Source organism: Argentina silus (assembly GCF_951799395.1).
Source record: "Argentina silus genome assembly, chromosome: 6".
Lineage (NCBI taxonomy): Eukaryota > Metazoa > Chordata > Actinopteri > Argentiniformes > Argentinidae > Argentina > Argentina silus.
Genome location: NC_139660.1, coordinates 3,404,728 through 3,421,501, shown reverse-complemented (window position 1 = coordinate 3,421,501; position 16,774 = coordinate 3,404,728). Strand labels below are relative to the sequence as shown.

Below are 16,774 nucleotides of genomic sequence, written 5' to 3'. Positions count from 1 at the left end.
GTGGGTGTTATGTCGGTGGCTGCAGGAGGAAAATTACCCAATTTGGGAGAGCCGGCGGGTTGCTTCCACGGCCTGGCTGACTGTGGGCCTTCTGTTGCTTGCCACCTCACAGGCAGCAGAGGGAGACTCACAGGGAGAACAGACCAGGGCATTAGCCACAAGTCAGGCTTTGTGTGGAGATTAATATGGGCTTCATAAAAACAACATTGGTTATTAGTAAATGAGTAAATGATGATCTCCACGTTCTCCATCACACTGTGATCTACAGGAGCCAAAACCTGGATGAGGAGATCTATCTAAGTTACAGGACCAGTATAGGAACATTGTGACTTTAAAAAAAATACAAAATAATAATTCAGCCTTATTTGGCAATGTGTCCAAAACACAATCTCTGATACCCTTTCCTCCAGCCACACTTCCTCCCTCCTTCCTCCCTCCCTCCCTCCCTCCCTTCCACTCTTTCGCTCCTCCATCCTTCCATCCCTCGCTCAATGCCGTCTGGGCAGAGAACAGAGAGCAGAGAACGCCACACTGGCCCAGATGGCTGGCGGTAAACCAACTGCAGGCAAAGGTAATCGGAAGCAGATGGGAAACGATTTGGCGACAACAGTGAGGGAACAAGTTGCCCAGGGGGCTGAAAAAGAGACGGGAGAGAGTGTGCTGTTTAGTCCAGCTGGGATAGCCATTCTTGAATACTAACACACGGCTATGAGTAACTGTGTGTGTGCGTGCGTGCGTGTGTGAGTGAGTGAGTGTGTGTGTGTGTGTGTGTGTGTGTGTGTGCGTGTGTGTGTGTGTGCATGCGTCTGTGCATGTTTGTGTCTTTATAAAAGAGAGCGAAAGAAGAAAAGACCAGACCAGAAATAAACGACACTTTCTGCACCTTCCGAGAGGAACTGAGCTTTCTCTATGCTTGGATTAAGATTCACTTCTGTCTGACTGCTTTCAGAGGAAATATTTTTGTTTTGGAAAGTGCTCTAGTGTTCTAGACCAACGCTCCCATCCATTCCCAGGGACGACTTGGCCTGAGGCTTGGCCTCCTCCTACACACCGAGCTAATGAACACTGACCCTTATGTTCAAGCACCAGTGACACAAGTTGTCACTTTTTGACGCCGCACCAAATGTGCTCATGTGAAGTAGCTTACATTCGTCACACTCATACTTCCACTCACAATCTCACTTTCTATCTGCGAGGATTCAAATTTCAGTCCGGTCCCGTCCCGTCCCGTCCCGTCCCGTCCCGTCCCGTCCCGTCCACACACACACACACACCCGCCCCCCCCCCCATTGCAAGCCCCAGATTTATCTGACGTAGCGAGGTGAGTGAGAGGGAGAGATGGAGGTCTAATGTGGCTCTCATTTCCTTGAGTTTGTGAAAGCAGCAGGCCGGAGCAAGGTACAGTACGAGGACCTAAAACACTGAGGGGTCTTTGTGTTCCTACTTTCGTCAAATGTGGAGCAAACTGTAAGCCCCCCCCCCCCCCACCTCTTTCTCTCTCTCTCCTCTCCATCGCCCCAGCCCCCCCAAACCCCTTCACCCCCCACCCCCCACCCCCTCCCTCCAGGCTTCTTTCAGTCATTTCCTGCTTGGCCAAACTCTCCTTTATTTTCATTACTTCTTGTCGGAGTCTCGTTTGATTGTGGGGGTTATTAGACTTGCAGCTAGATATCAAATGGTTTTCATTACGACTCTTTCTCAACTTGTTTATTTAAACAAAGCCCACATAATCGGACCCCCTATGATTGCCTTGGTGTTTTTAAACAAGGCTGCTTAAAAGCTTTATGAACTGTCCTCAAGCTCTCCCTACACTGAGGACAGTATTGTACACTCAGTACTAAATCATCTCTGCTCACAACAAGAATGCCATTGAATGTGGATAGTGGCAATCATTCCACTGTCATTTGTCTTTTAAGGTCTGTTTTGTACAATATTCCCTGCGGCTATTTCATTGTCCCCCACAATGAAATTGGGGAGGGGATAGTAGATCTGTCTGTCACACGCGATATATATCAGACACCACTGGGACAATTTTGACAAAACTTCAATCACGCGTGAATCACGCGTCTTGCCATCGAGATCCGGCATTTACAAAATGGCACTGATCGGCCCACGGGGGGGGGCGCCTATAGTACACAACTGAAATTCTGAAATCATTGTCACCACTTCACACAAGGAGGGGGGCTACATCACTCGTCGGGGACAACATGTTTACTGTGGACTTGGTAGTTTTTTTTTTATGAAATAAAAAAGCCCTGTTTTGTTATTCAGCCAATACGATCTGCTGTGACTGATGACTATTTTGCTTGGTTGAGTCCCTCTGACCACTGGCCGTGGCTAATTCAGAAAGTGGGAATGGACTGCGTACAGAACAATTACAATGTGGTCAGAGCAGGGAAGTCTGACAGCAAGAGAAAGAGGTATCTGTGAACAACAGAGAGAGAGACGTTGTACAGGCGATAGGCAAGAGAGGGAATTTCAGGGTGGGCCAAAGTTATAATTCACCCTGCCCTGCATTATTTGCCTCTTAGAAAGCAGCGAGAAGAAGGTCTTTCCAGACTATCTATACTGCCCTTGTCTTTAAGTGTTGCCAGGGAGCATCCAGCAGAAAAGGCCACACTAATCAATCCCATATGACTACACTGCAGCTCAATGTAAGGCGTCTGTCGTGAACACAGATGCCAAGTGTCCCCAGCTCCGCTCAGAGGAACGGTAACAGGCCTCCTCAATGTGTTCTGACCAGCCAACTGTCTTTCCCTGTCTGATCAAAGACTCTTCATCAGGATTTGGGCATTTCTGCGTCTTACAGGGGAGTGTGGCATCTTTTATAAACACCAAATCTATAAAGCTCTCAGCTCGCTGTTTTGAAGTGCCCGCAGACGGCGTTCATGCTCTCAGAAGTGCCTTAGAAAAGCAATCTCAATTCACACGACTCCTCCACATTAAGCTTGGCACAACAAACAACAGATGAGGTGATAAAAATAATACGGAGAGTAGAAGGAGGGACCTCAGTCTAAACACTCTCTCTATCGTGGGGAGGCATTCCTCTTTCAATTTTTCTCAAATAAACAATCTCCAGATGAAAAGTGGGAACATAAACAAGTTGGGGCTGTCCAACAGCCAAGGATGCGCTCTCTGAAAATGAGCTCTAGTCTAAAACAATATTTTGTGAGAGCTGACTTGAACTGGATCAGTCAGCAACTGCAGAGAGTATAGAACTAGGGCACTTTGAGCCTTGGGTAGCTTGGGTGTCATATTTCTCATACTACACACACCCTCAGACTGTAAGGCAGACCACAGGTTTGTTAATGCTGACCAGGCCAACTAATAAAGCGTCAGTCAGTTGAGAGAGAACAGAATAGACTCACTTGCAGATCAAACACCGACCAGACATACCATGGTCAACATCATGGGATGCAAGGGCTTTCACGACGGTTAGACAATAGCCTCAACGCTGCGGCACAAAGTTCTGCCTTGCAGTTTTGAGAATTAATGAACAACAATGAACACAAGATCAGATCTTTGTGTCCACCACCAATGTGTTCTCTAAACGACTTAGTATTGGCCTCCTCGATTTCCCTAACCAACTCTTGCCTGGGGCAATTCTTGCCTGGGGCAATGGCTCCCGCACCCGGCAGAAACCCTCTTGGAACGAACGGGCATACATGTGCCATCCTCCACTACCTGTCTGCCTGACTCCCTGGCTCTGCCTGGCACCGGCAACTTTACCGCGCAGACCCTATGGGATGAGCTTGAGAAATAACGGTGCGAATTTCAATAAGATCAATGGGGAAAATGTGAGCATTGCATTATAACTTCAATGAAATGATTCATTGACACACATTCCGTTAAAAATAGAATATTCCTATCATTCAAAAGACACAGAGCATATACTCATAATTGAGCGTAAAGGTTCCCGAGCAGTAGACTGCTGTTGATCAATAACACAGAAATATGATTAATATGATTCCGTGCACTTTTTCGATTGGTTGTGCAAAACGATAGCTGTAAAATTATAAAAGGCGTTTAAAGAAGTCATGCAAAGATTGATTTAACTTAGTACGGAGTGCAACGTCCTTATCATTACTGAAAAGTGTGCGAACCAACGGTGAAATAAATAAAGAAGCTGATGATAAGTGAATTCAATACCTTTTCGACCTGTCCAAACTCACTACGGTTGCTGCTCAGGGCTTCCGATGTCTTTCTCCTGCTCTCCTCCCGGACTTGTCAGTTGCCTTGAAAAGTTCTGTCTGTCTGCGGATCGTACGGTGAGTGGACCTCTCCTGTCCTAGCCCGGGTCCCACTGCCGCAGAGACGCTGTGGGTGCCTGCGCCGGCGTGCGTACTCGAACAGGAAGTGAAAACGGTAGTAGCAGCGTCTGTACGCGTGGAGGAGCTACTCCCAAAAATGAATGTCCTCAGCGGATTTGAATATATATCACTCTGCTTTTCAGTTACATTATAATTGCAACTACCATAATTGTAGTCTACCAGGTAACCCAACAAACCATTATGTAATTCTATTCTAAGCAGTAGCCTCGAGTGGTCAGACTACTAGTAGCCAAGTCCTAGAGGTATAGACTTGGTTGCGGCAGAGACCAACAGTAGTATTCAGATTAATTGTAAGGTTGGTGGTAAAACATTTTCGGTAATTTATTCAGACCATCTTGTGAAGCCTACATGTGCTGTGTATAGACTATAAAAAGAGAATATTGAATGCTGAATTTTGCACCCTGAACATCTCATTTAACCACCAAAATCTTAGCTGTACAGATGGAGGAGCTGTGGTCCACAGGTGGCCCAGAGTTGGGATACAGATGTAGGGTTTAGGAATTGGATTGGTACAGTTAAATATGTGTCTTGAAAGTCATCCGTTATCAACCATTGTTAAGTCATCCATTATCAACATCGACCATTCACCAATGTAACATCTGTCCTTGTGTTTCTCTAACCCTAACCTTTGACACGGGGAACAAGATAACTCTTCAAAAACTGTTCAGCTTAGGTGAGGAAGTGGGTTAGTAACTTTCTCAAGATTCCAGGGCTGCTTCAGTCAACCCACATAGTTTCCCTGCACCCTCAGCAGTGAGGCTTCTGCTGTCACCTCCACAGATCAACAGAACAACTCACATTTTCTCTCTCTCTCTCTCTCTCTGTCTGAGGGCAACCTGCATAGCTGTCTTCTCCCCCCTCAGTTCCAGTGAAATAGTAAATGGTGAGTGCTTCTAATTTCAAGGAAATAGTTGTTGGAGTGCTACTTTGCTTCTAATATTAAAGGTAGAGAATGACCTCTTTAGATGCAAAGTCCTCTTGGGAGAAAAGCAACTAAATGTATTCAGCGCCGGCCTACTCAAGTTTTACTCTTTTGAAAATGGCATTGTAATGGCAGTTTCATTTTTGAGTAGGTTAAGAAGTACAGCCACTATCTCATTCCAAATATCAAGTATTTTTCTTTTCAATTTTTGAAGCGGAAAGTCAAGAAGATGTCATATGTGTGAAGTCATGGCCCAACTCTGTGGGCCATGATTCATGGCACAGCTGCTTTTGTTTTTTGTATTACTAGTTTACCAGGTGAAATTCAGGTACTTACGGATAATCATTTGTGTCGAAGCTATTTAATCAACTGGTAAGTTGCTGTTTTAGTTGATGCTCTGTAAGTTACATATATGTTTTGGCCTGTAGACAATAAACCCTAAAAGTGTCAGTTAGAGGGGTTTGTAAAACACTTATTTGTAAAACACTTATTTGTAAAACGCATTGTTTTTGTGAACAGGTCGGTGAATGAGTAGCATTCAATTCCAAGTATACATTTTCATGCTGCCGGTTTATAATCAACTAAATCATTTTACAAATCATTTTACTGGCAACAGCTGAAAATTAACATATTGTAGCAACAGCACTTTTCATCTGTGTTTTGAAAATGGAAAACAGATTCATCCTTTTTTGACTGAATTTAAATTCAAACTGAATTTACTGTAAGTCAAGTTAAGTATATTAAAGGTTGTCTATCTGTCCTACGGTTTCTTCACTTATAACCAGTGTTGAACATGTGTGTTTAAATTGGTTGATGTGTTTCTATTAGTAGTGTCGGTTATTGTTGTAACAAAGGCAAAATGGTTGCACCGCAGGGCGGCAAAGACATTCTAGCTGTGGCTTCAAAAGTAGAGATTATATTTATAAATAGTTGCATTCATTGTGTATGGAAATAGAATGCCAAAAGGGGTAAGATCTGACACACCCAAGAGTTCTATGTGTGCAATTTATTGCCAGTAAACTTACTATTGCCAGTAAACTTACTTTTAAATTACAGGATCTAAATTCAGTTTGAGAGTGAGACTTATTGGCCAATTTAATAAAATTAACACAATATCATGTTAGAAGAATAAGCCACTTAGGCAACAAACCAATCTTGATGTTGCTGTGATATTTTCCAGTTTACCACAACCAATGCAATGGTTCTATCATTGCAACAGCCTATTATGGGCTATCTCTAAGCTCCAGACAACAACTTGATTAGCCTGTTGGACTTGGGCCCTGGTGCTAAGCCTGCCAGGCTAAACTGTGTCTATTTGTGGCTGAACCCTGAGAGGGCAATTCATATTGAGTAGGCCTATGCCAGATCATTACAGTTGTGCTAACATCTACATCATTAGCTGTGATGAGTATATGATGTGTATGTCACCTGGGGTTGCTATAAGAAACGTTTCAGTAGTGATGAAGGTCAATGATAATACTGGATCAGCCACAAGGTGGGATACTAAATGATTCAGTTAAAAAAAGAAAAATCACACACACACACACACACACGCACACACACACTGCACTCTTTAATTTACATAAACCAGGAGCAACCAAAGCTTATTTGCCAGGAGAACTGGTGCAAGCTTTCAGCTCGACCGGCTAAATATGTCCTTCAGGAGCGGCACTGTCAGACACCCGGCAGGTCAGCTGGTCAACTATCCTGTAAGCCGCGCTGTGCGATAACAGGAACCTAATGAAGTAAGCACATCTTTCTCGTAACGGAAAAATATGTGAACGAGGGCCACACGGAATTAGGTTTCCATTGACGTACGCAATGTTATTGATATCGTTGGTGTTCAAGGTAGCAGTCTAGGCCTCAAACGCAGTTTGTAGATCAACCACTTATTAAGGCCCCCCCCATCCTTTTCCTGTACCATTGATATTTGCAGTCCTTGTGTGGTTGATTTGACACGCATACCAAGAAACATGAGGCGGTACCTGTTATCTTGATGTTAAATGTTTATCTAGGTTCGTTTTCTTTTTTTAATCCTTTTTTTCAGATTACGGCAATTTAACCATGTTTAAATTTAGAAATGTTTGGGTTAGCATACCTTTGTAAATGTTCTCCTGATTTTGTAAGTTGTGATAAGAGCCTGTAGCCAAAGTAATGACTAAAAATAACTGGATATTGTGTGTCTAATGACTAAGCCAGGAATGTTTTGATTTGCATAACTTACATAACACATACTCCTGATGACTACAGTTTCCACAAGGACATCTTTTGAATACCAATGACAACCATTTTGGATCCGACCACTGTGTGGTCACATGGTGTAGGCCCAGATAGGAAATTCAAGCAAAAGGTCAGCTGCTCTCAACTGAAGGATGAGACATAAGGGCAGTGATGTCATGTGATGTCTTAAAGGTCCAGTATGCAGATCGGAGCTTTAAAATGATGTGACGAATGGCGTTATAAATCAGTAGCGATCAAGGAACGAGATTGCATGACAAAGAACGCTCTTTTTTGAGAGCGCTGTTTTGGTCCAGACCAGACGCTTTCTAAAATCTGGTGTCGTGGCCAAGCAATGGCCTTTACGTACTGTTTACATTTTGTGGATGTGCACACATTTGCTGCTATTAGAACACGTGTTTTCGTGACGTTTTTACTGTCACAAAGCACAAAACGACATGCTATACCTTCAAAGCATTAAATCCCAACCAAGAGCTCCCCGTTCTGTCCTCTCGTCCACACCGCAGAGAACAGGGCTTTCCTACTGTTCAAGGCAAGGCAAGGCAAGTTTATTCATATAGCACATTTCAGACACAGAGGCAACTTAAAGTGCTTTACATAAAATCGATAAAAAGGAAAAAGCATACCTTTTTTTCTTTTTTAATTAAAAAAGCATAAAAGACATGAAAAAGAATAAAAGTCACAGTGCATTTTAGGGTCAGAGTGGTTGTTCACCTCACAACCGCTTGGGCCTGAGTGGAACAAGCCGTGTGTCAGCACACAGGAGGGTTGCTAGGTTACTCCAGTCCACTTTAGCCCAGTGCCAGCTGGGGAGGACTCCTCTCAGGGTCAGCCGGTCCAGCCAGTCAACCTGCTGCTTTGCCATCCCTGTGAGGCTCCATTATACTGATGGTTCCTCAGCTATAAAGGTCAACCTCCGGGCGAAGGCCTAGGAGTGAGGATGCCGGAGCCTACCAGGGGAGAGTACACAGCTGGTTCTGATGTGGCCTTAATGTCTTGTGGGAAAACAGTCATTTGACTGGAATGTTTGAATATTAACAGTATGGGTAATGTTCTTAAAGTGTATTGGGGAAAAATACTGATGTGGTTAAATATCCATCACGCTGTCAGTCTATGGTTGGTGAAGTAACATCTGGGTTGGTCTATAGGATGTTAAGGGGATTTTGTCTTGGTCGATTTGTTTTTCTTTTGGAGGCAATGTAAGAAGCTACTTTAGGAATTGTTTTTTTTTAATGAAGACATGGGGTATTCCCTTATCAGAAGTTGATCTCGGTTTTAAGTTCTTCTGTTCAGGGCAGAAAAAGCAACACGACAGAGAAAAATCAGGGGTGGTCAAAAGCAAACCGCACATGCTCAGATGAAATGCTTTTGGTGATACATTTATGGTTGTGTTGATGCGTTCACTCATAAATTCAGAAAAGAGTAGAGAATGAAAAGGAAAGTTCCTTGTCAACAACTCTCTTGTTGACCCGATGCGTTCTTTTTGATGGATTGGCTTTGATATTCAACATCTCTCCATTTTCATGGGAACTGAATTTCATGCCAATTCTCAAGTAGGCTGTTCATTTATTCGGTTATGCTGAAGTTCAGTTCACATAATGCAAACTCAACCAGTTGCTTTTAACCATTCAAATGAATAGAAATGCAAAATGGAAATAGAAAACAGAAAAATAAAAAAAATAGAAATGACACGTCGATACTACTGTCACATAGACACTATCGTTCGCCTGGAGGCTTGTCACGAGCTCCCTCTGTACAACTGTGTGTCCCTTTACTGTGGTGACTGGAGGTTTGATCATCTCAGACCATGGTGGGATGTGTGTGTGTTGTGGCACATTGTGGCTGTGTCGTAGGTACGGCCAGGAAACTGTGGTTGAAACACAGTACGCTTTTAAGTATATTCACCTGCCTCGGTTATACATTCCTTGCTGTACCTTCAACTTGCTGACATACAGTATCTCACCTCAAGCAGCACAGGCCTAAGACAGATCAAAGATTGCCTGTGTGTATGAGGTGGGAAGGAATATGTGTCCATAGACAGAAAGACAGCACTGTGGAGCACATGATAAGCTGAAGATTTAAATTGACAGTTGCAACTCGAAAACAAACCAGAGGGAAACTCTCTGACCTATGACTCACAAACAAATGTGTGTGTGTGTGTGTGTGTGTGTGTTTGTGTGTTTAAAAATTATCATACTCATCTGTGTCTTGCCCACCAACAGGCATTTTCCACTTGTTGTCATACCAACCACACATATCTGTTGATGTTAATCACCCTGCCTGTAGTGTAGTCTACACTTTCTTCTTCCTTTAAATTTGTCAGTATGAAGTACAAGTTGGCTGTTAGCAGAATTATGTTGGCAAGTCAAACCAAACAGATCCGTGATGAAGGATACACCTCACATAGTTTGTTACTGTAATCTTTAATGTTCTTATAAACTTCATCTGTTCCCCCCAATCTTCTTCATGGAAATTGGCCAGTGAGCGTGTTGAAAAGCTCAGGGAACATTCTAGAGACAGCACCTGTTCAACGGCAGAGTGACAAGCTGAAGAGATGAGGGGTGGGGGCGGGTTGATGCTTCCTGTTGTGGCTGGAGTCTGCGCTGCTGCAGAGAGACATGTTCTCGTCAGAGTGTGTGTGTGTATGCTCAACAACCCAACCACACACACACACACACACACACACACACACACACACACACACACACCTCACTCTTATGGGTCTATATGGCCTCAGTGTTCTCTGAGTTCTGATGATGGCTGAGCACTGCTCTGTTCTTATATAATGATGTGATGTTATATTACTAAAAGAAAAAAAAAAGAAAGAAAAAAAAAAATATATATATATATATATATATATATATATATATACAGTACCAGTCAAAAGTTTGGACACACCTTCTCATCTTTATTATTTTCTAAATTGTAGATGAATATTGAAGACATCAAAACTATGAAGGAACACATATGGAATTATGTAGTAAACAAAAAAGTGTTAAACAAACCAGAATATGTTTTATATTTTAGATTCTTTAGTATGGGTAAGGGATGCACATGGTCAGCAACAACACTCAAATAGGCTGTGGCATTCAAGCGATGATTGATTGGTATTAACAGGCCCAAAGTGTGCCAAGAAAACATTCCCCACACCATTACACCACCTCCACCATGAGAAGGTGTTCCTTACAAAGTGTTCGGTGAGTGTATATATATTATATATAAAATGGTTACAACAGTAATTACAGTGTAGAGGTACAGGTAAAAGAGCAACCTTAGGTTAAAGGTCGACGTCAGTGGGAAAAGAGCGGGGTGACGCTACCAGAGATAGTTCCAAAACGGAGACGATCAATAAACAAGAGAAGACGTTGTTCACTTCTTTACTTCCTCCAAACATCTCTAGTTGTGACTTCCTGGCATGACATCATGTCTGCCTTTTTTTTTTTTATATATATTTTTAGTGCATTTCTGCTTTATTGGGATATAGATAGTAGAGATTGACAGGAAGGATGGGTGGGTGAGACAGAGGAGGGATGACATGCAGGATATGTCGATGGCCGGAATCAAACCAGGGACCTTGCGATGATACGGTATGCGCCTTAGTGTGCTACGCCACTGAACGCGCCATCATGTCTACCTTTAAGTGTTACAAAAACAACTCTCTCTTCTCAGATCTGCAGGCAGGACCCCTTGAGTGATTGTTCCCCCGACTGTTCCCCCTGAGTGGAGCCACAGCCGCCTCCTTCTGCCCTGCTTAAATAAGACCCGACAACCGTGATGGACGCCGCGTCCGAGCTGCCTTTCTTCTACGGTAGCATCAGTCGCTCGGAGGCCGAGGAGCACCTGAAGCTGGCGGGCATGGCCGACGGACTCTTCCTCCTGCGCCAGTGTCTGCGCAGCCTGGGGGGCTACGTGCTCTCGGTGGTCTGGAGCCTGGAGTTCCACCACTACTCCGTGGAGAAGCAGCTGAACGGCACCTACTGCATCGTGGGGGGCAAGCCCCACTGTGGGCCCGCGGAGCTGTGTGAGTTCTACAGCAAGGACTCCGACGGCCTGGCGTGCGTCCTGAGGAAGCCCTGCCTGCGGCCCCCGGACACGGCCATACGGATGGGGGTGTTCGACAGCCTGAAGCACAACATGCTGAGGGAGTATGTACGCCAGACCTGGAACCTGGAGGTGAGGGGCTACCTGAGAAGGAGGCCACCGGGTCTGAGGTCACACACGCACACGCACACACACACGCACACACACACAAACGCACATAAACACACAAACACACACACAGACACGCACACACACACACACGCACACACACACACACATGCACTGTCTCTGATACCCTGTGTGTGTGTGTGTGTGTGTGTGTGTGTGTGTGTGTGTGTGTGTGTGTGTGTGTGTGTGTGTGTGTGTGTGTGCGTGTGTGTGTGTGTGTGTGCGTGTTCAGGGAGAGGCCATGGAGCAGGCCATTATCAGCCAGGCTCCACAGCTGGAGAAGCTGATCGCCACCACGGCCCATGAGAAGATGCCGTGGTACCACGGTAAAATCCCCCGCCAGGAGGGCGAGAGGCGGCTATACTCTGGCGCACAGCCAGACGGCAAGTTCCTGTGAGTCAATCGGCAAGGGTTCAATCCTAACATCAGCGCACTTTACTCACATTTTACACAAACCTCCCACTGACATCAATGTACACAAACCTCCCATTGACATCAATGCATGAAGTGCTACGCGTGAAGTGTACGTCCACAGTTAGGAATGGGCTCCAAGTGCATGTAGTCCAACTCCATCCAAATTCGTCCCCCAACACTCACAGCGGCAGTTTGATGTTTTCATTCCTCAGAGTGAGAGACAGGGAAGAGTCCGGCACCTTTGCCCTCTCAATGGTGTACGGAAAAACGGTGTACCACTACCAGATCTTACATGACAAATCAGGGAAGTTCTCCATGCCAGAGGGAACCAAGTTTGACACTGTGTGGCAGGTACTGTAGGCTCCCCTGTGTCCTTCAATTCGTTGAACTGTAGGTTACATAGGCCTACACATAATCTCTCTCTCTCTCTCTCTCTCTCTCTCTGTCTCTCTCTCTCTCTCTCTCTCTCTCTCTCTCTGACCAGCTGGTTGAGTATCTGAAGATGAAGCCTGATGGGTTGGTGACAGTTCTCAGGGAACCATGTGTCAACCGCAACACCGCTAAACGTACTGGAACCAACATACCATTTTCTTAAAATAGTCATCATGTTCATATTTTATGTATACATTTTGAAAGTGTGGAAAATTGGTCATGCAATTATCTTTATTTATTTCTGTCTTATTTCTGTCTTATTTCTGTCCCTTTCCAGAGACTCCAGTTGTCCCTTCAGCGGTAAGTAAGCTATCAAGAACACACACACACACACACACACACACACACACACACACACACACACACACACACACACACACACACACACACACACACACACACATCGCACACACACACACACACAACATCACTCTGCTGTGTATGGTAGATTTTGTCTGCCCATTTTCATTGACTCAGATCTGTTGCCTCTTTTATTCAGAGGAAGCTTCGAGGAAATGGGTACACACCGGCCCCTGGAGGTTAGTCTTCGACTGTGCAACTGATTATTCCACAAGCTTTTGTCCTTCTCCAACAAATTACACCAGAACACACGCACACTGTCTGATAAGTTTCAAGGCAGTCCTATCATATTCATGATTAGAGCAAATGACAATAACTGATGTTGTTAACCTGTCACTCATCATGCCTCACACATTGATAAATACCGGTACAATAACCAATGTTCTGTTGTTGGTGAACTACTGACTTTGAACATGTCCCTGTGGTTCCACCTGTTATTTCAGTTCCTTTGGGGGCCTCCAAGGGAGCGAGCACCGCGCCCACAGACCGTGAGACTCTGCCCATGGACTGCAGCGAGTTTGCCAACCCTTACCATAACCCCAACGACCTGAAGGACTGTTACATTGTTAGGACCGACTTGATTATGGATGAGGTGGAGCTGGGCTCTGGCAACTTTGGCTGTGTCAAGAAAGGAGTCTTCAAGAAAAATAAGTGAGAGGAAGGGGATTTTGTTTTTGTCGTTTATATCGACATTGTTATCAATCAATCAATCAATCAATCAATCAGATTGATGGTGCTGCCCATGGATTGATTGATTGATTGATTGATTGATTGATTGATTGATTGATTTACATTGTTATCCATTTCTACCACATTTACAGAGATACGGTATACAGTACCAGTCAAAAGTTTGGACACACCTTCTCATTCAATGGTTTTTCTTTATTTTTTATTATTTTCTACATTGTAGATTAATATTGAAGACATCAAAACTATGAAGGAACACAAATGGAATTATGTAGTAAACAAAAAAGTGTTAAACAAACCAGAATATGTTTTATATTTTAGATTCTTCAAAGTAGCCACCTTTTGCTTTGACTACAGCTTTGCACACCTTTGGCAAGTTTGTGTCCAAACTTTTGACTGGTACTGTATGTCACAGAGATGAAGAACACACTACAATGTTAATTCAATTTACGTATGTATGACCGGTTATTTATCTGACAGGTTCAACGGTCATTTGGCACATTCATAGTGGTAGTGTCTGTTGTCTGTTGTTCCAGTGAGCAGATTGACGTGGCGATAAAGGTGCTGAAGAGTGAGAATGACAAGCTGGTGAAGGATGAGATGATGAGGGAGGCGGAGATCATGCACAAGCTGAGTCACCCCTACATCGTACGCATGCTGGGCCTGTGTCAGGCCGAGTGCCTGATGCTGGTGATGGAGATGGCCTCTGCTGGTCCCCTCAACAAGTTCCTCTCCTCCAAAAAGTACTTACAATAATCTCATAGCAATGCATCCATCACTGAGTTACGCTGAGTGTGTAGGGGGTTACTGAGTGTGTAGGGGGTTACTGAGTGTGTAGGGGGTTACTGGGGTGCCGTTGATCGGAAGACTCAGGTTGTCTATTGTGTGCTAAGAAAGGTGACTGGTTGGGTCTTTTCACGGAATTTAACAACAACAATTTTTTATGACGATTTTTTCATTACAACAAGCAGTATCAGACAGGGGCGATTCGGTTCATTTAAATTAAATTAAATTAATTCAAATTGAAATACATAGTTCACAAACATATCAGTCAGTTCATATGTTTCTGAGTGCCTGTTCCTGTTCCTGTCTCTCAGGGACCAGATCTCAATGGAGGACATAGTGAACCTAATGCACCAGGTGTCCATGGGAATGATGTACTTGGAGGAGAAGAACTTTGTCCACAGGGACCTGGCGGCTCGCAACGTCCTGCTGGTCAACCGGCAGTATGCCAAGATCAGTGACTTCGGTCTGTCCAAGGCTTTGGGTGCTGATGACAACTACTACAAGGTAGGGCCAGGGGAGTCAATCTTACTGATTTGTGTCGTGTGATGTCGATCTTTGTTATATCATGAAATGTTATCTTTTGTGTGCGTGTGTGTGTGTGTGCGTGCGTGCGTACGTGTGTGCGTGTTTCTGCATATAGGCTCGTACGGCAGGAAAATGGCCCTTAAAGTGGTATGCTCCAGAATGCATGAACTTCCACAAGTTCTCCAGCAAGAGTGATGTCTGGAGCTTTGGCGTCACCATGTGGGAGGCCTTTTCTTACGGAGGAAAACCATACAAGGTACAGTATGTTTTTCTATAGCTCAAGGACTTTAAGAATGGTAAGGATAACAGTTTACGGTCGCTACAGGAGTTGTTTTTGTGTATTATCTATTATCTGTTTCCTGGTCCCAGATTTTAAGCCTAAAGCTAAAGACTGTGTACAATGGAGAATCTGCTGTCTTGTCCAAGAGTAGACTCAATCTGTGTCTGTGAAACCTCCCAAATAAGTCATTCAATGTCTCTGTCCCAACGACGAGCAGAAGATGAAAGGGCCGGAGGTGATCAACTTCATCACCATCGGGAACCGCATGGAATGTCCTGCCGGGTGTCCAGAGAGAATGTACTCACTCATGAAAGAGTGCTGGACATTCAAGTGAGAACCTTACAACCTGATAATATTATATATATGCCTTTTAGCTGACGCTTTTATCCAAACTGACTTACATTGCAGTGAGTGCATACGTTTTTTCGGTATATATGGTCCCAGCGGGAATCGAACCCACGACCTAAGCGTTGAGCCACGGAGAACTGGGTTAGGGTGTTGCAAACAGTTGATCTCGGGAAGTGAATGTTATATTACCCCAATATTGATATCATGATAAAGTCTTCATCAGAGAGCACAATGGCTTGCATAAGGGACACTGCTTTGGTTTCGCTTACTGTAGAGTTACAGTATCTCACATCTTACACATCGTTTACTCAACTGGATCAGAAAAACAGCCAAGACCAGTACCATTCTACACCACACTTTCCCCAATCAACTAGACCGAGGCCGTCCTGCTTCCATTTAAAGAATCGATTCCTAACACATGCATGTATCTGACCTCCCTTTCTCCCTCCAGACACGAGGACCGACCAGGCTTCAAGAAGGTGGAGGAGAGCATGCGAACTTTTCATTACTCAGTGTCCAACAAACCGCAGCCTGAGGGGAAGGCAGACGCTGCCGAGCCTCTCAAGTAGACGGGGACAAGAGACACTCTGTCCCCCCAGCGCACAATGCATTCTTTCACAGAGACATCAACAGAGACAAAGAGCTTCTCATGAACTCTGTGCACGGACAGCTTCAGCTACAGTGCTGTTGCAGCTAAACAAGCCTTATGACATTTTGTATGTGAGTTTGTTATTTGGACCAATGTGTCATTCCTGTGAGGATGCTCTTTTTGTAATGGTCGCTCAGGAGTGCGTCATCAGTTGTTTTGAATGGTTTGAAGAAAATGCTGAAAAAAAAAGGCTGATTTTGAAAGCAAGTGGATTTTCTTTAAAGTGTTAGGACACCGATTACGCAGCAATGATGAAGTTTCTCTTGTACTGCAACGAAGGAAAAAAGTATATATATTTGGTGTGAATCAGGTCTCTTTACATTGACCTAATGTATTCATGTGGTTCAGCTCTGATATTTCATTTAATAAAGACATAACAGAATGTGGTGTATTTATTGCAAACATCATCCTCATCATCATCGTCATCATCATCCTCATCATCCCATCATGGTCTCCCACCCCAATCGACAGCACCATACAGTACAAAGTCAACATAGAACCTAATATAATATAAAGTCAATTGTTATAAACTTGTTATAAGCTACAGTAGGCTACAAAAGAGAAGTCTGCGGCTCCTCGGGCGGTACCGTGAC

General features: G+C 44.2%; 1 protein-coding gene across 1 annotated transcript; it reads left to right on the top strand.

The window, feature by feature from the left end:
• The first annotated feature begins 5,075 nt into the window (after positions 1-5,075).
• zap70 (zeta chain of T cell receptor associated protein kinase 70) lies at positions 5,076-16,553 on the top strand. The gene is made up of 13 exons (XM_083671046.1): positions 5,076-5,214; positions 11,161-11,664; positions 11,933-12,093; positions 12,327-12,465; positions 12,599-12,680; positions 12,824-12,846; positions 13,046-13,085; positions 13,350-13,557; positions 14,130-14,336; positions 14,691-14,883; positions 15,020-15,160; positions 15,402-15,514; positions 15,984-16,553. The coding sequence occupies exons 2-13, from the start codon at positions 11,266-11,268 to the stop codon at positions 16,099-16,101; spliced, it is 1,824 nt and encodes a 607-aa protein (XP_083527172.1). The 5' UTR covers positions 5,076-5,214; positions 11,161-11,265; the 3' UTR covers positions 16,102-16,553.
• Positions 16,554-16,774: the final 221 nt, after the last annotated feature.